The 19,578-nt window shown below is 42.9% G+C and overlaps 2 protein-coding genes across 2 annotated transcripts in view; both read right to left on the bottom strand.

Moving 5' to 3' along the window:
• Positions 1-19,578, bottom strand: part of LOC147302785 (uncharacterized) — a 431,420-nt gene that overhangs the window by 110,516 nt on the left and 301,326 nt on the right. The gene's annotated exons all lie outside the window — the stretch shown is intronic.
• Positions 11,024-13,858, bottom strand: LOC147302799 (uncharacterized). The gene is made up of 6 exons (XM_086284477.1): positions 13,530-13,858; positions 13,337-13,408; positions 13,119-13,237; positions 12,975-13,035; positions 12,790-12,884; positions 11,024-12,354 (listed from the first exon to the last, which is right to left on the bottom strand). Exons 1-6 carry the CDS (start codon positions 13,563-13,565, stop codon positions 11,472-11,474), a joined length of 1,266 nt encoding a protein of 421 aa, XP_086140603.1. The 5' UTR covers positions 13,566-13,858; the 3' UTR covers positions 11,024-11,471.

The following is a 19,578-nucleotide window of genomic DNA, read 5'->3' as shown; positions in this document are numbered from 1 at the left end:
ATTTCTGGATGTCAGCCACTTCCTCTGCCTGCTGGTGGTGCAAACTGTGTCGTTCTGAGTTTCATTGGACGTCTTTGTCCAAAGCACCAGACAAAGGGCAAAGTAGATGCATTTGCATCAGCAGGAAAATACACCCCAAACTAGCATCATCATTATACAACTTTAACAACTGCCACTAAATGATACTTCATACACAGACCAGTGTGAGGTTAAGTTATGATGTCACTGGCAGAACATTTATAGAAACAACCTTTGAACTCTGAGTCAGCAGCTCTCTTACATGGTCAGCTGAGCTCCATGATTGAAGAACATTGTTGCTGCAGGTTCATGACTGAAGCCTGGAGGAAGTATTTCTTTGGACCAGTCACTCCTCACAGACACACAGCTGGATACTGGAGACTGTGACCTCTGACCTCTGCAAACACAAACATCAATAACTGATCAGTTCTCTCTGACAGCCATATGATCAGCTGATCCCTCTGTGATATTGTGTCTGCCTCATAACGCTGACAGGTCAGCCAATCATCAGCGGTTTTTTCTGTCTCTGAATGAACTCAGTTTGTTCTCAGCTCTTCTCTCTGATTCTGCTGCACTGACTTCACTTAAACTTACAGAGTTCAGATCTTAGCAAGAAAACAAGTCAATAAAAATCAAACTCAGATCAAACAGTTTGAACCAATCACAGATCAATGATTCTGTCATGGTTATGTTGAAATGACTAATAAAGTTAGTAGTGTTCTTACATTATTGCTGCAGGTCCATGACTGTAAGGTGGAGGTGTTTGTGTAACCCCGTCACTCCTCACAGACACACAGCTGGATGCTGCTCCGTCCTCTTCCTCCATCTTCTTGATGTCAGGGTGGAGTTAGTCTGAGAGGTAAACACACACACTCAGAGGTGCTGTTGTACTGGAAGCATCACACTGACGGCTTTCTAATGTTGGAGCTTTGGCCCTAAAGTCCAAACCAGTTATTTTAGAGGCTCAAAGTCTTTAAAAAACACCAAAACCATCACATTATTTAATAAGTACATGATCAGGTGGATGAAGGAACTCAGTGTGTTTGGGATCATCATCATGGTGAGGAGCCCACATGTTACGGCTCCTTTGGAGAGAAGCTGAGGATCACTGCAGGAAGTGAGCTCATGAAACCAAACTGCTGTTTGTGAGCAGGATGACTCTGTTATTGGACCTGCTCTGTGTTCTACATATGATCAATACTTCAAATATCTGTAAACATGTCATCTTGTATTTGTTGCACTTGGTCACATCTGTCTTTAAAAATAGATTTTTAATGTCACTGAGAGTTCTTTTCTAACTTTATTGATTTATTTTGGAATAAATTAAATATAAAGGTGCCAAAAACTGCCTGCAGCTTCTGCTCTGTGACAGGAAACTACTGTCAGGCTCAAAATGACTTCAGATTATTCATCACAGAGTGTTTATAGATCACAGGACACGTTACAGTTTTACAGCCTCACGGACATAAAACTCTTAAAGTTTGTTTCTGAAGGGATTTTCAGATCAGACCTGATGTTTCTGCCTACAGCCTGTTTACCGATATAATCAATATCAGACATCAGAGCAACAGAAACCTCGGTGATCAGGACGCCGGCACTGAGAACAGGAAGTGGCTCAAACGTCGCACTTTCATAAAGTCAGCCTGAACTCCACTCACAGAGTTTCTGTCGCCATTTTAGTTTTAAAACCCGTCGTGATAAGGGCGGGTCTTACTGTGAACCTGCGCGCTCATTGGCTAATAACTTGAGATTGACAAGTCGTTATCCAATGAGCGCGCGGCTTCTCCCAACATAAAGTAGTTTCCTTTGAAAAACCAAAGTCTGATTATTTTTGCCTCCACTGACGGAGCCTGTTGTTCCCGCCACAGAGACACAGTAATGTCAGAGCGGTGTTAACACTCACCTGCCTCAGCACAGCTCTCACTCTCCTCCTGCTCTCTCAGCTGAACTCACTTCCTCTCTACTTACAGGAAACCAGCGCTCAGAGGAGCCGACCGGCCTCACGTTTCACCCACAGACACGAACAGCGTGGAATTATTTTATGTCATAAGAAGAAACATATTCATGTTAACACTCACCTGCATCAGCTCCACCTTCCTCCTCCTGCTGCTCTGAACGGAGGATCAACACTTTCACTTTCACTGCTCCTCCCTAAACACAGAGGATGCTGGGACTTGTAGTTTTTACCTTGTGTGATATTTATGGCTGTGACACTAAATCACAGCATGAAAACTTCCTGCAAACATGTCACAGGCGATAAAAGTTTCACATTAAAGGTGAAGTTATTTTTCTGTCTCATGTTCAATAAACAGTGAGCTGGGAAAAGTGAAGAACAGACTTCAGACGTTCCCTGCAGAGTTTCTGCTGCTCGGTCGTCTGCATGTTGCTGAGACTGAGCTGATGATGAAGCTGTGACGGGTTTATGGCACGTTTGGTTCTGGAGAAGAGTTTTACTGCCGGTGCAGGTGAAATGATCAGAGGTTACAGCCTCTGGTTAAAGTGGAGGCAGCGATCAGGACGGCTGAGCAGCAGAGGTCTCGAGGGTCCTAAAGTGTAAAAGCATCAGTGTTAGTAACACAAAGATGACAGAATGGGATCATCCACACAACACTAACATCTAAATCCACGGCAGGAACTCTTCCAGTGTCCTGAAAAATCTGTGTGCACGATGCTGAGATTAAAATCTGTCTGCTCATCTTAATGCAATATTGTGAAGTTACAATTCTTTTCTGTAAAAAGAATTTTCATTTTTGTATATAAATAAATGTTGATGTTGTGCTTTGGGATCGTGTGCTTCAATTTTACTTATAATGTGCCAAATGACTGCAACAAGCGGCTTAAGGCAATGCCATCCAGAGTAAGGATCGTGTTAGCCACAGTGTTTCTAAGATTTTTACGCCCCGTTACAATAACCTCAGTTTTATCTGAACTTAGAAGCAGAAAATTAAAGCTCATTATGTGTCTAAGACATCCCGGCAGTTTAACCAATAAAAGCGGGTATCATATGCATAGCAGTGAAAATGTATGCTATGTCTTCTAAAGCACGTATAATGTAAACAGAACTGGTCTTTGCACAGAAGCCTGTGGAGCTTCATAATTAACCTCAGTGTGTGAAGAGGACTCTCCATTTAATAATAGCTGTAATAAAATGTTCTGGCCAACGGTGTTAAACGCTGCACTTGGGTCTAGCAGGGAAGATTTCAACTTTTCAATATGAATGAAGGCTGAAAACTGATTAGATTAATGTCTGATGATCTTTTCTGTGCTTCTTCAAGTTTGTAACACCGAACATATTAAAGGATGATATAAGGTTCACAGGAAGAGTTTAATTAGACACATTTACTATTTTTCTTTATACTCTTTCTTTCTTGACATGTTTAATATGATTACTATCAGAGGAGAAAATGAACCTTGTGTAGTTTAAAAACTTTTTATTTAATCAAACTGTAATGTTGTTGAACTCTGACGGACGTGTCTTTTAATCTTGTCAACAAATCCTTAATCACCTAAATGTGCCATTTATCATCTTGTAAAATGTTCCCTCTGCTTCTGTTGCACATCTCCCCCGACACTCTCTGCTTCACCAGCCCTGTGCAGCTGGTCCAATCGCTGCGTCCTTAAACTGGTGTGTTTAAATCTCTTTACCTCTGTTGTGAACTTCACACAAAGTTTGTGGTAACAAAATCAAACTGAGGAGGATCTGGTTTGAAAAACACACACTCGCGAGACAAAATAAAAACAGACTGCTCAAAGCAAAAGCAGAGCCCTCACAGCTGGTAGCACAAAACACAGTGACAACGTGCGTATCAGATACCCTCAGTGCCAAAAGCATAAATATGAAAACATGGGATCACCAAGAATATCCTAAAAATGGCATTGAGGGGGTGTTACAGTGAAATAAAATGAAACATTTTCATCTGAAAATGTTTCATTTTAGTAAAAACAATTCTCTGTAGTCAAGAACAACACCAACACAGAGAACAAGAAGAGGGGGTCGTTTTACTACACATCATAAAAACGCAATCATTCATCTTCCAACTGTATCTTTCTGTTCTGGATTTAGAATCATTGGTTGTTTACTGATCTGTACTTTGGGAGTCACACTGTTGTGATACTGGGGAGAAAAGGGTAAGGTTTGATAGACTAAACCATTACACACATAACTTGAAAAACCTAAAGAGTGTGTGAGACTGCTAGCTGTGTCGTTCAGCAATAAACTCATCTACAAATGTGTTAGTAAAGAGTGACTTGTACTTCTGTCCCATTAAGCAACGGTTTAACAAATTTCACTGCAAACTATAAAAGGAATCTGGATTTAAATAGAACACAGTAGTGCAGGAAACACTAGTATAAGGTGTCTATGGAACAAATCTCCTTCAGCGTTCAAAATGACCAAAGTGAGGCCTACAGGCGTTTCTCTTAGTTGGTTGTGTTCAGGGAAAAAGCAGCTAAATACACTGAGACTGCTCCACATTGTTAGTGAGTTAACTCTGGATATCTGTAGGTTTGTCAAACTTGGAGTGAACAAAAGCAGAAAACAGTAAAAGATGCAGACAGTGAAAGTCTGGTTTATTTCATGAACACAATGAAACATTGTCGGCAAAGTAGCATACATGATAAATAGATACACATGACACGGACAGTGAGAAGTAAAACTCGTCGTCTTACCACATGTTATATTCTGTAAACTTAAAATAAACCACAGAAATGAGTGTTTTAAAGTCATTATTAAAAACATGAGTCAACATTACTGAAGTGACGCTTTAACGATGCTTCACATCACCGTGTTTATGATGATAAAACATGTTCTCTCGTTAGTAGATGTCTGCGCTGACACTTGTCATGAAAATGTCCCGAGCCAGGGTTCCTCTTCAATTATCACTGATCATTAATAGGGTCACAAAAGATTTGTCACATTATCCCCATAAACAAAATGCTTTTATAGAAATCATTGTGACACAAATATTTAGATTCTTGTTTCACAATGTGCATGAACTCAAAATCTTTAGAGTTTCATATTTATAAAGTATCACAAAGAATACATTTATACCGTTGTATGAGCCACACTTCTTGTAAAAAACTGATTGGAAATGCGTTCGAGAAAAGCTCCTGCTGTGACCTTCCTTCTGTGAGGGCACACACACACACACACACACACGCACGCACGCACGCACGCACGCACGCACGCACGCACGCACGCACGCACGCACGCACGCACACACACACACACACACACACACACACGTGTCTATATACACACATTACACATACATACACAAAGCTGTGTAAAGCAACTATTGGCGACTGTCAAGCCTTTGAGTCGCCGAGCAGCTGAATAGGCGAATAATGTTGACGCGCCCGCTGTTTAAAACGTAAGTCAAAGTTCCAGGTTAAAACTCCTTTATTTGTTATCAAATCCTTAAAATCCGTAGAAAAACAGTGATCAAAACATTCCAAGCTTGAGCGGTCAGCAAAAGTCGACTTCCCCCATCACCCACTCATTCACAAAAATTCCCTCAGGACGTGAACAGATGATATAGCAATCACTATTACCGACACCACGTGACCCAAAGCTACGCCTTATCCACAACAGCAACTATAAATAACGAATCTAAACGTATATACATAAAATACAGAAATGAATGAGGTGGAATGAATACTACAAATGTACATAAGGTGCAGCTGCAGTCTGGCAGTGGGAGCAGTGTGACAGGTCAACTGTTAAGAAGGGAGATGGCGAGGGGAAAGAAACTGTTCCTGTGTCGGGTGGTCCTGGTCTGCAGGCTTCTGTACCGTCTGCCAGAGGGCAGCAGATCAAAAAGTCTGTGTGCAGGGTGTGAGGGGTCTGTGATGATTTTCCCTGCCCGTTTCCTGGTTCTTGAGCGGCACCCCCCTGCCCTCCTGGATGGCAGGGGGGATTCGATTCTGAGAACTCACGGCAGTGTGCCTCCCCGAGATGTTATTCTGAGCGAGCCCTTCCGAGATGTATCCAGTCTGCAGTCAGAGATCTTATTCTGAGTATCCACAGCAGCCGTAGCCTCTCCAAGATCTTATCCGTGCTGACTCAATGAGCCCATTTTGAGAAACTCACGCCTCTCCCATCATTCCAATCCCAGCGGGCAGCCTTGTGGGGGTTTGAACAGCCGGTTCCGCTTTCTCAAGCCAGCTCCGATCAGCCAGAACCCTGTTACCATGGTTCCGAATAGGTAGATATCTTCAGCACGCAGACTCACCCGAGCCCAAACTTCTCGTTGAGAAATTGCATTTAGGGACCAGTTTTCAACAGGACAATGACCCCAAACACACCTCCAGGCTGTGTACTAGAACAATTATACTAGATGGCGGCGCGCACAGACGCAGCGGCTCTATGCTCTCCACTTGGGTGCCTTTCTTTTTTGTTTCTCCACTTTTTCTTCTTCTTTTGTTTTCCTTATTGTGAAGCCAAATTTTCCTACAACCATCTGGAATTATGCAAGATCGGATATAACAGCCAGATCCCCATTACCAGTGATTATCAGAGGGTGCACAACATCCCCCCGGAGATAGCGAGAACATCGGGTGCTCCGTGGATTGTTATCGGCTCTGCCAAGAAACGCAGGCGGCGGAAGGAACGCAAACAAAAGCGGGGATGCCTGTCGGGCCTGCTGGCCAGGCTAAAGAAGCAGCCTTTCAAACCACCGCTCCCGAGCATCTTTCTGACCAGCGCACGGTCGGTCGTCAACAAAATAGACGAACTGAACCTACTTCTCGCCGCACAGCCAATCGTCCGTGACTGCTGTGTCCTGGTCGTCACGGAGACATGGCTCACTCCGCGAGGCTCCTGCCTACGACAGCCGTAACGCTCCGACAATCCATCAAGCGGTGGTAGCTTAGCAAAGTCGTACTGAAACATCTGACAGATTTTCGAGCGCCGTGCACATAAAATCGTTTCGAGGTCAGTAAACACAACCAGAGTTCATACATAAGGCACACGGGGTTATAAGGGGCTCTGTCGACTTTCAGAAAAATCAAAGGATTGATTTTAAGTGCACCGTATTTTCCAAACAACACGGTAATAACGACGGCCCGCTAGCATGCTCTACCAAAAATAGTGCTTTGTTGTGTATCTGACGGACGAAAGCTAAACCAGTTCCACACCACTGAAGCTGCAGCATTTTTACAAACCAGTTCTGGTTCATCCGTTTCATTTAGCGATCCACTTTCGCTCTTCTCATTCTGCGTCATCATCCAATTCCACCTGTGATCTTGTGTCACCATTGCTCTCTGAGCTTTGTGTTGCTTCTTCTGTCACCTGACAAATAGGACATACATGACAATAAGAATAAAATGTGGAGCTGCTTCAGTGTGTCTGTCACTTTGTGCAGATCTTGACTGATCAGTAATGTTTGTAGGCTGAGTGCATTTTTAAAACAAGTTGTGCAAACTGCACTACAAGGTGGAATATTTGCAAAATCATAACTATGACCTATGAATACATCAGTGCCATTAAGATGAAATTCTTGTGTCACCAACATTTTAACGTTAGACATATAATTCTAACAGCCTCTGTAAACTAATATCCTGGCTGCTCGAGGCTGCTGTTTTCTCTGACAGCTTCACTTAGATTAGAATTAGAAACGCTGCTCTGAGACTGAGAGAACTAACAGTGCTGCATGTTGTGCTGTTAGTTTCCAAAACACGTTATTCATGGTTACATACAGTTTTAGACTGATGTGGGCCAAAGCCTAGCATAGCCTGCAACGTTATTGTGACGGACACATTTTATGTGTCAGACCCAGGACCCTGAGCAGTTATGGACTAATATTATAATGTATGTATTTTGTATTGCTGTCCCTCGTTCTCCCTGCTTGTAGACGTGTGTGTGTGTGTGTGTGTGTGTGTGTGTGTGTGTGTGTGTGTGTGTGTGTGTGTGTGTGGCCCTGGCAGGTGATTGGCCACACCTGCAGCTGATCAGGCCTGTCGGAGGAGCTATTTGAGAGTGTGGTGGAGCTCTCTCCGACGCTGGATCATTGCGTGGCTTCACGTCAGTCTCTCGACCAGTTCCTAGTTTGAGTCTGCTGCATTATTGTGTGTCTGACGGCTTCCTCTCTCTTATGTCCCCAGGAGTTACGGGGAGACGAGAGGACAGCGAGCACGGGGTGCTCATCACGGAGAAGCGGAGACAGGAGCACTAGCACTGGGAAGAGGACACGTCACGGGAGTCGGGAGAGCACGGGATTTATTGTCATGTCTGTCCATCGCTGTAAATAAACGCACTGCTTGTACATAGAGCACCGCGCCTTTGTCCTCCTTCCCTACACCCCCACGGTCTGCCAGCCAGACCGTGACATTATGAGTGAACTTGGCTTTAAGTGACTTACAGGTTTCTCTGAAAAATACTTTCTTATATCCAGGTTCTTCCTCTTTGCTGCCGTCCTCCTCTCCTCCTGGGAGCGCAGGCTTGCCGCTGCTAAAACTCAACGGAGCTCCCTGAAAGGTTCAGCCAATCACATTGGCCATATTTGTCACATGAGGTAGGACTCCAGTACAGGACGTAATTTAACTCTTTCGGCACCGCTGGGTGAATGAGACGTTGACAGATCTTTTTTTTTCTTCTTTCTATCAGGTTTGCTTTTCTTTACTCGAAGAGATCAAATTATTGGTGAGGACAATTCAATAATCGCTGGATATTGGTGGGGACATGTCCCCTCCGTCCATGCCAAATCGACGCCCTTGCCCGAATCGATTCAATCCATGATTCGATTCGATTCGGGGAAATTTTGCCTCAGACAGTCAGCAATATTATAATTTAGATCATACCCCCCCCCCCCACACACACACACACACACACAGCCTTATGGGTACAGTAGTCTCCTGCTACACCTCCTTTTAGCTAAAGACATACTTCACAATGACTCACTCAGCTCACAAGAACAGGAATGCAGAGCATTATCAAACGTTAAAATGATACACATCTCTCACTTGTTCACTTACATTTAAACGAAACACATAATTGTAAACATCTCTAACAGCCTAAGCCAGCTTTGAATAGGGCCTGAATGGATAACTTCAGAGAATTACACATCCAATCTTACACGAGGGCTCACCGTTCGACCAGATCTGGTAACAGTCCCTGTTGGTGTGAGGTGGCTCCTATTTCTCCTTAGAAAACCTGTCTGTCTCTACCACATAAGATCTGGGAGCACTGGCAGGTCCAACTACTGCTCCAGTGGTTCCTTCAGTAGTAATCTACACCTTCTGTCCTGACTCTATGTCTGCGGTTGTAGTGTTTTGCCTGCTCACGCCTCCCCTCCTCATCCTTCTCGCGAAAAGCCTGTAGGTCGGGCCACTTTGGCACCAGCTTCGCAGCAGCTTGTGGCAGAGAGGTACGCAGGTGTCTCCCCATGAGCAACTGTGCCGGTGAGAGCCCATGTTCCAGTGGGGTGGCCCTGCACGCTAGCAGTGCTCTGCTGTAGTCACAGTCCTCTCAAGTCTTTAATGGTACGATCAGCGCGTTCTGCCTCCCCGTTGGCTTGGGGGTACCTGGGGCTGCTCGTTTCATGTGTGAACTGGTACTCTTTAGCAAAGTGCTTGAACTGTTCTGATGAAACTTGCGGCCTGTTGTCCGATACCACAGTCTCGGCAACTGCATGTCTTGCAAAGGCCTCTTTTATAGCATTAATAGTGACCTCTGCTGTTGTGTCTCTCAGTTCAGCAAGTACCAACGACCAGATTTGGTGTGTGGTAGTAACAGGCAAATGAACTTTTGTTTTTTAATGATTTGAATATATATGAATGCTTGTGCATAAATACACAAACAATACACATATGCTTTCATGCTTTCAATTGTGTAATTTACGTGATCTAGCTCAGCGGTCTCCAACCTTTTTTGCACCACTGACCGGTTTATGCCCGACAATATTTTCACGGACCGGCCTTTAAGGTGTCACGGATAAATACAACAAAATAAAACTAGTACCGAAAAAAGAAGATTTATTCATAACACACGTGAAAAGACCCAGGAAAACCGAGTTAATGATAAAAACGATAACAAAATAACGCTGAAAAGCAATAAAAACCCTGAAAACCAGACATTTCACACCTGAGCCTCAACTCTCGCGGCCCGGTACCAAACGACTCACGGACCGGTACCAGTCCGAGGCCCGGGGGTTGGGGACCGCTGTTCTAGGTAGCTCTGTTTTGGAAGTTCAGTTCAAGCTAGAAATGTGCTTTGGAGTTTGTACGTGTTTTGTCTCTAGGGGCCACCACATATATTTCTATTTACATTCAGGTGACAGCAATCCATGGATGGTTTCGACATGCAAGAGGATATTTTCCCCGGTGCCCAGCGGGAGAAGACACTGCTTGCGATGTCGATGAGGTCCTGTGGCCAGACCCCAACAGACGGCGGGATCCATGAGCCCACGTATGCACAATTGTCATGATTTTTTGTGTGTACAGTATAGTGTTTTTTCTATTACTGTATTATGTTTGTGTTTTGCTTTATCTGAATTGATGGTGCTGCAGTGGACAATATTGAGTAGGCCTATTTGCTTTTTTTGGTTGTTTGTGTCTCCTGAAAATGTGCCTTCAGAATAAACAATGACAATGAAAGACTGCAGTGTTTTATATGAAGTAGACTAGTGTGTCCCCCTGATCTGATCTGCATGTGATGCAAGTATGTGTCATTTTGTCAACAGAGTTACATCTTGACAGAGGAATGTTAGGTTTCGACAGCAGAGTTTCAGTTTGGCACAGATGTGAATGGTATATTTTGATGTGTCATGTTTACTTGTGTTTAGAGTTTTGGCACAATGAGCGACGTTTTGCAAAATGTGTTCAAGCAACGGGCAAAAACTGTAACATGTTTTTCACCAAAGATTTCAGCAATTATAAAAATTCAACTCAAGCTATTCAGCTATTAGCATTCACACTGCATTTTCTACAGGAAGTACATTTTATATACCAGTTTCAGTTCAAAGTGCATTAAAAATAATAAATAATTATTAAAAATAATACCATCAATATGTTACTGCACTACACTTACTGGACTTGTGGAAGTATTTTGAGAACCATAAGAGATTCTTACAAATGTTTGAAAGAAAAAAAATCTTTAACATAGCTGGAGACTCGTGTAGAAATATGAATGAGTTTATAAAGTTTCTGTCATGGTGTGCTGTGACAGGCAGGTAGTAGGACCCAAACACAGGACTCTTACGTGGAATGAAACTTGAATCGGCAGCTTTTATTGCTGGAAACTCAGGTGGACTCAAGAAACTACAAACTAAGAAACAAGAACTAGGAAAACAAATCAGGAACTATGAACAAGAATCAAGTAAAGAACACGGAGGAGAAAAAACACCCAGCCCACTGAAAACTAAAGAAACCCCCAAAAACATGAAGAACAATCATTAAGGAACATATTTACATATTTAGAGTTACTGCAACACCAACACTGGGTCACAGCTTCAGTGTCAGTCGGTGACTTTTGGTCTGCAACAGCAGCAGAACAGACTTCTCAGTCTTTTGAAGAAGCCCTTTTTCTTCTTCTTGATCTGACGGTCTTCGGACTTCATGCTGGCTTCAGGTTCTGGAAAAGGTTCCTCAAAGGGAACATCAGGAACCGGCCCAATTTCAGAACAAGATCCGTTGATCATATGATCTTCACCTTCAACACAGGATTTGGACTCGCCATAGGGTTCCTCACAGGGAGCGTCGGGCTCTGCAACACTTTCTGACAGAGCTCCTTCGATCGTAAGGTCTCGAGTACTCAGACTGGATGCCCTTTCAGAAAGAAGTTCCTCACAGGGAACGTCGGGCTCTGCAACACTTTCTGACAGAGCTTCTTCGGCTGGTGGAACATTTGCCACTGAAAGGCCGTCAGAGGAGCGCTCACCATTTGTGCTCTTCACATCAGGACTTGAAGGGGGCTCAAAGATTTCACATATCCGGATCCTTGCTACATCAGCAATGGTCTTCAGCAACAGGGGTGCAAAGTTTGCAACTTGGATAGACAGAATTTCTTCAGGAAATTTCTGTCTAATCTCCGTCAGGATGCTGTCGACCAGATCGTCTCGGATAGAGCGGGTGAAGACGGCCTGTGTTTCCATCGCCGTGAGGCTCTTGGAGACACGATCTAAAGTGGCCTTGGTGACACCGGTGGAGAGGATACTTAGACTCTGGGAGGCCATGTTTAGGAGGGGACGAGGAGGAAGCTCCCAGAAGCCCTGGAGAACGCGGGGAACTACCTCGACCACTACCTCCTGCGCGGTGAGCAGTTTGCTGTTAGGCTGTTCCTGCTGCTTCTTTTTCAGGATTTCAACGTAATCCTTCACCGCGCTGAGGAATTTAGGTGCTCTGTAGAAAAACATGATAAGAGTTATCTGTTAAACATATTCAAAGCATCATTTAAATATTGAAACACTGTAGCTGGACTGTTAACCCTGTAACCACCTTTGTAGCATACATGAGTTTCTGAGACCTCGATCTCATCAACATGATCAATACTTGCTATAATTTCTAAATGTTGTGGACAAAACTCTTTTTTAGTCTAAAGTTAACATTGTCGTTAACAAAAAGTTGCCAAAAACACCCAGTGTATCAAATGTGATACAAAAAATAAATACACAATAAAAGTAAATCATACACAACATGACATAGCAAAGAACTCATGTGTGGCTTTTGTTTAAAGGGTTAATAAACATCTCAGTTCCAAAGAATCTGAATTTTCTGGCTGTTTTTTGATGGGTTGGGTCTTACAGGGTTAATAACTGTATGTTACATGTGACTCACTGAAATTTAGGAGGTACGGCCTCTGGGAACTGAAGAAGCAACCTGGCTTCAAATTCAACGTCCCTCATTTTATTGCTGACGTTCACCGCCCACACCTGAAACAGAAAACACATTTACAGTGCGCTTATGTGTAAAGGTTATGTGCACGTAATGAAAAAAAAGTCTTGTGGGTTTTCTCGTCTTACCAGCCTTAGAAGAGGTTTGGCTTCCTCTTCGTCAAAATCCTCTAACTCAAACTCCCACAGCCTTCAAAAGAAAGCAAAGCAGAGGTTTTCTCTCAGCACTTACACGTCATCACAAACAGACTTTCAGGTGTGACAGTAACTCACTGCTCTCTGAGCGTCTCCCTGCTCTTCTCCACCAAAAGATCTCTCAGATCTTCAGCAGTGAGGTTCGGTGGAATTAGATCTTCCTGCTGAAGTCTGAGAAACTCCGTCATTATCGCAACCTAAAAGTAAAGGAGACATTTAATCACCACCACTCTCAGGTCCTCAGAAATGACCTGATATTTTCTGTCAGCTTTGGTTTGCATGAATCTGGGTCTAACCTGAGCCTTGTAGCCCGGAAGATACCAGCAGATCTTTACAGCTGTTTCATAAATCGGTGTGTTGAACAACACCTGTCAAAGAAATAGCAATTTAGTCATTGTTACTTAAAATGATTCTCAGTTTGTCAACTTTTAAAACGACATCAAATTCTTCAAATTACTGAAATGCAGTAAAAGCAAAAGCGTCACATACCCTGATAGGCTTATAGATTCCTTGACTCTTTTCCATTTAAACGTGTTCAAATCAAAGTCAGGAAGAAAAACGTCAACTGCTCTCCAACGATGGCGTACGGGGGATCTGGACCTGAAAATGCTCTCAGCTCGGTGGTCTCGCACAGATGAGCTCTTTTGACAGTCTGATGTTTATTTATGAATGCAGAATTTCTTGAGCAGTCACCATGGAAACTTGATGCAGCTTCATGTTGTTAAATTAAAAGTAAACACTGTGTATTTTGCACTACACTCCACTAAACTTATCATATAAGTAAATAAAGTGTGGGTTAGGTCCCTCCTGTGGAAAGAGCCACACAAACCGATGGATCAGAAAAGACAAAGTCAGCTACAGCATGCCTTTTCATATTATGTGCCTGCTTAGCTCCATTTCTTTACAGTAGATGGGAACTTTTGCAGTAAAGCAATGGCTTACAAACAGTGGACTGTGGACTAATGCAGACATCTGAAGCCTGACAGCAGCTGGTATATACACAGCTTTGGACAAACTGGCCCTTTAAACAGCCCAGAGGAAGAAGAGACCTCTGCGTTATCAGTGCAGCCTAAAGCACAATAATAATAATACTATTAATATGATTTTTAGAGCAATAATGCCCCAAATAATGAAGTCATTAATTACACATTCGTCATGCTTCACAGGAGGTCAGGAGTGACCGATGAACGTGATGCTACATTAGAGTCTGTCCTATGAGTTCAGCAGGAGGAGGTGAACCCACAGCTGGGACCAGTTCTCTAGTGGGTCCAGTATCATACTTGTGTTCATCCTGGTCTGAACCTGGTCAGAAGAACTGACTTCACTTTTGAAAATTCAATACTTATAAAAGGTAACCCCAAACAGTCTACAACGGCTGTTTTCTGTCCACCGAAGCAAATTTGATTGACGAGGTTTTTGTACCTTCACTTCTCCAAAAAGCAAATAAAGAGATTAAACAAAGATTTACTGAACGACCGTCAGAATTCCCAGAGCTAACGTAGATCGCTTTATGCTCTTGAGTCAGGAGGGATAAGAAAAGTGACTGCAAACATTGTGGAACGATTCATAGCGTTTGATTGCTTGTGTGAATGTATTAAACAGGAAACCAGGAGCTGCAGAAACCCAGTAATGCTGAAGACGCATGCGTGTGCGTTTATTACAGGTTTTTCTGAATGCTTAAACCCTAACTGTGATTCTTACAGCACAATTCCTAAAACTATTGACACTTATAGCAAAACCACTCACTGAGTGTGCAAAACTAAAAGCACAAACACTGCTTTGCACTCAGTTTGCCATTTTGTAACACACACTTTGCAAACCTGTAGCTACAATCCACTGCACAGCACTCTTTTTGCAGAACTGTAAACACAACTCACTGCTTTGCACTCAATTTCCAAATGATCAACACACTCCTAGCAAAACTATACACATTTATGGCCATTATTTACACTATTTTGTCAACTGTCTGGCACACTGCCACATGTGAAAGCTTTTTTAGATAATTAGTTCACTTTGCAATCAGCCTAAGCACTATGATACAGGTAAGCTCTGTGTGTGGAGTACAATGGAGGGAGCAGGAAGAGTGAGAGGAGGCCGAGGAAGAGGACGTGGAGGTGAAGAAGTAGGATGAAGAGGACGACAAGGACAAGGAGGAGCAAGAGGAGGACGAGGAGGGGGGAGAGGACGGGTAAGAAGAGTAAGAAATAGAATTGCTGATGACATCAGAGCTACAATAGTGGACCATGTCATCAACCGTGGAGTGACCCTGAGGGAAGCTGACCAACGGTTTTTTTGGTTTTTCTCAAACTTAAGTAACTGAAACCTTTCATTGAACTACAGCAGAAACAGATTGGAAATGCCAAGTTATTCTAACACTAGTGGACTTGTTAAACAAAACATTTGTTTCACTTCTTTCTCAACATGCAGCACCATTAAGAACAGTGGACCAGCATAGTTGGTCTGCATGAGCACACTTACTGCAACAGTTGTACATGCTGAAACTGGTTGCTGGCAGCTGATGTGAAGAAATGTCTGGACACATCAAAAGTTTTCTTTTTCATTTTTTTCCTCCCTTGGATAACATACACATGGCAAATAAAAACATGTAACTAGGGTGACGTGAAGTGTGTATCATCAGATTTAACTAAAATATAATGAGGCTGTCCATCTGTGAAGTAATTGTTCCTTCAAAAACCACTGTGACAACAGATTTTATTTCATTCATTTGATGGTTTTCTATTCTGTATACTGGAACTTTTTAATAGCCCCCCTGTCCACACATCCTTGACATGAGACTTTCTGCAGAGTTGCACATGATGAATGCACACAAAACTTAAAGTGTTGCTGTCATATTTTTTTGGATGTGGTTTGTTGTCATAATCAAGAACGTGTCTTATTTTTTTATTTGTTTTGTTGCTGATCGGCCATTGGACTGCTGAGCCTGCAGTGAACAGCCAGTCACTGACTCTTGATGCTAGAGCAAGGACAACTGAGCTCTCTCTCTCTCTCTCTCTCTCTCTCTCTCCCTCTCTCTCTCTCTCTCTCTCTCTCTCTCTCTCTCTCTCTCTCTTTTTTAAATAAATAATACGTTCGAGCTGTTTATGTTTTTGACTTGTTATGGACTCTGACTGGCAATGGGAGGGCTGGCGGACTCATATTATGGAGGTGGAGGGTAGACACATTTTGTGTGCAAGAGACCACATACTACAGTGGTGATTGACACAGACTTCAATGGACATTTAGGTGAAGGGAACAGAGGTTATGAGGTGTTGGGTAGGTGTGGTGTTTAGGAGAGAAATCTAGAAAGACAGATGTGGGGCAGATTTTCCAAGTGGAAATGGCCGTGGTGCACACATACTTCAAGAACAGGGAGGAACTTGTAGAAATATATGAAAGTGGAGGAAGCTGCACACAGGGCAACTAAATATTATGCAGAAGGTGAAATCAAAAAGACAGGAGACAAGGAGGTGTCAGGGAGAATGCAGCTATGCAGCATCAAATGGTAGTTTGAAGGATGAGTTTGGACATCAAGAAGAGGAAGTGAGTGAAGGCAGAGACATGCAGGAGTATAAACAGGCTCTGGGTAGTAGGGAAGACTTACCAGATGGCTGGGATAGTACAGCTTTATTGAGATAAACTGCCAAGAAGGGGTTTGACGTCTTCTCTGCACAGAAGAAAGGGAAAAAAGAAAAGTGATTTTGAAAGTATTTGAAGGAAGAGATTTACAAAGAAAAAGAAGTGTAGTTAGCGAAATGAAGAAAATAGACCAAGAAACTGGGAGGCTAGGCATGTAGCAGAAAGAGGTGACAAAGGAAAAGGCTCAGTGCCACGTATGTGAAGCTGGACCCCAAGGAAATGAGGGAATGAGACTTGCTAGGCAGAGAGTGAGTTTGAATGGATGTTCAAACCCAAAAAAAAAAAAGATATATTCACATAACATAGATTGAAAGAAGCTGCAGGTGGCACAGCAGCTTTAATGTCTTCCAGACAGGAAGTTTTGGAAAGAAATATCATCATTTCCCAGATTTTACTATCTTAGTGTTCTGTAACAAAATCACTGTTGTGCGCATGATGTTAGAGATGATGATGATTACAAACAAACTTAATGTGCTAGTCGTGCTTTTCTTGAGGGATTTGTCCTTCCACCAGTTTTCATGTCATTGGAATCATTTGTATTCACTGATTCTGGCACTTATTTCATCAAACCAAACTCCAAGTAAATACTTTCGGCTTTTTGGTTTTGTCAAACGAACTAATGTAAAGAATGCCTGGCTGTGCACTACACCACGCAGTAGGAATTTGTCTTCTCCAGTTAAATTCAGGATTAACTTGCTTTATAACACAGACCTCAAAAGTAACCGTTATAACCCCAAACACAAGAAAATGTGATCTACAGCACAGTGAGAACTGGCAACGCTTATCTGGAGGGGTCAGAGTGAATGAACTGGACACCTGTAGAAGCAGGATTTGATTTCCACTGATTTCCTTTCTGATCCGATACCAAGTAAAATTCAGGGTGGTATCGACGATACTGATCTGATACGATACTCTGAACAAAAACTTATTTTTTTTACTCTATCTTTTATTTTATCTCAAATTATAGCGTCGTAATGATCACAGGACATCAGATTACTTGTTCTTATCACTTAATGATGCAGAATTATCATATAGAAATGAAAAACCTGAAGTTGTGGCTATTTGTTGCCTGCCTGCAGCATTAAAGGACTCCGTGAGAGACGTCTGTCTCGCCCTGGCAGCACCTCTCCCTCTCCTCCTCTTCAGTTCGCCTCAACATACGCTCGTCATATTCTGTGATATGATTCACTCTGAGGTGTTTGACCAGGTCAGCGGTGTTACCACAACACCTCACATTCTTGCCACATGTATGGCAAACCACGTCTCAGCTGTTCGTGGAGGTAAAATACGTCTGCACATGACTCTGTTTACGCTCAGCCATTGTTGTGAGTGTGCACGCCAAGGGGCCGGACACAATGACGGGTATCGGAGGAATCGATATTTCAGTATCGATCCGCACATCACTAGTTGAGATACGTTTTAAACTGGTCCAAAAAACAAATGCATATTTTCCCGAACCACTGTTCCTTGACTAAGGTGGATAACGTGATGAGGTCAAGGAAGGGTGTGACGGAGATTTGATTGAAATACTTTGTCGTCCGTTAAAGTTTCACGTTGGCTTTTTCATCTTGAAAGCCCTCTCTGCTCGTGTCCAACCCGTGTGAACAATCACAGATGTGAGAAATGTAAACAAACCGTCCGCAGAACGCTGATCAGGTTATTTTAAGCGCAAGAAAACAAAAACGTTGCGCTCACCGTCGGCGTCACGGACGAGGCCTGGGGGTCCGGGCCCGTCCACAAAGGTCATTGTAACACAAATCATACGATTGCTAATGAAAATGCTATAAAGCTACATCGCAGATAAGTCTCTGGAGTAACAATCAAGGCCATGTTAGTTATTTGATGAATAGTATCTGTGCCACTCATGGCGCATGACTGAGGAGGACGTTGACCTCTGCAAGTCAGGAAAGTCTGCTACTCATTGTATAAATATGAGATTTTTTTCAAAAACCAGCCAGCCATCATCTCGGGAGGCTGACTCCAAAGTACCATCTCACTTCAAACTTGCAAAACAAGTCGAGTCGATGCGAGCGCACTGCTTGTTTCTAGTTAGTCTTTAAGGATGACAGCATTAGTCTGCTCCTTTGTATGAAATAAAGTGAGTCGAGTCCATGTGGTCTGGCACCCACCCACATTTCTCTGCTAGTGATCCATGAGGACTCCACCTTGTTGCCAGTTCTCTTGTGTGGAAGCTTCAGGAAATGACAGCTTCACTCTGACGTGTGTGAGCTGTGTGAGGTCTGTGGTTAGAAGTTTACAGTGTTTGCTCTTTGTGTCGTCTGTAATATGCTCTATGGCTTTAAAAAAATGGCCACATGTTTCTGTAGCTGAATTTGTCCATCTCTGACCTTCTGAGACTGTATTTTCAAATAGGGACGTTCTGACTTTTCTTCACCTTGTACTTCATTCTGCAAATGTTTTATACTCTATTAGAGTTATTACATTATTCTGTTATGCTATAAAATCAACCCCCATATAAGATCGTACTTAAGAAATACATTTAAAAAACCTTCCTGTGCAAATAACCCAAGTTATCTAGAAGAAATAAAAACTGCACCGCAAACCAAACTCAGGTGTTCGACCTGTTGAGCTCGGGAAACTAACTGGTGTTTCATTTTAGTGAGTGCTTTGTTAGATTCCTTCATTTGAACCAAATGAAGTTGATTAAAGTTGATGCACTGATGTGTTTGAAGTGTTTTGTTAGTTGCGATGGATCTCCTGCTGTCTTTTTTCCTCATTATTAAAAGAGGATTTCTTTGAATTTCAAACATCCATTTCCTGTTTATCTGGTCCCGGGTCACAGGTGCAGCAGTCTAAGCAGAGAATCCCAGACCTCCCTAAACAACCACTTCCTCCAGCATATCCAGGACAATACTGAGGCATTCCCAGGCTTGCTGAGAGA

The sequence above is a fragment of the Aulonocara sp. 'chitande type north' Nkhata Bay genome, linkage group LG23, assembly GCF_057382095.1.
Source record: "Aulonocara sp. 'chitande type north' Nkhata Bay isolate Kocher_YH1m ecotype deep benthic linkage group LG23, A_spYH_male_GT1.1, whole genome shotgun sequence".
NCBI lineage: Eukaryota > Metazoa > Chordata > Actinopteri > Cichliformes > Cichlidae > Aulonocara > Aulonocara sp. 'chitande type north' Nkhata Bay.
Note: the sequence above shows the minus strand (reverse complement) of the source record. Positions and strands in the feature narration are given on the sequence as shown.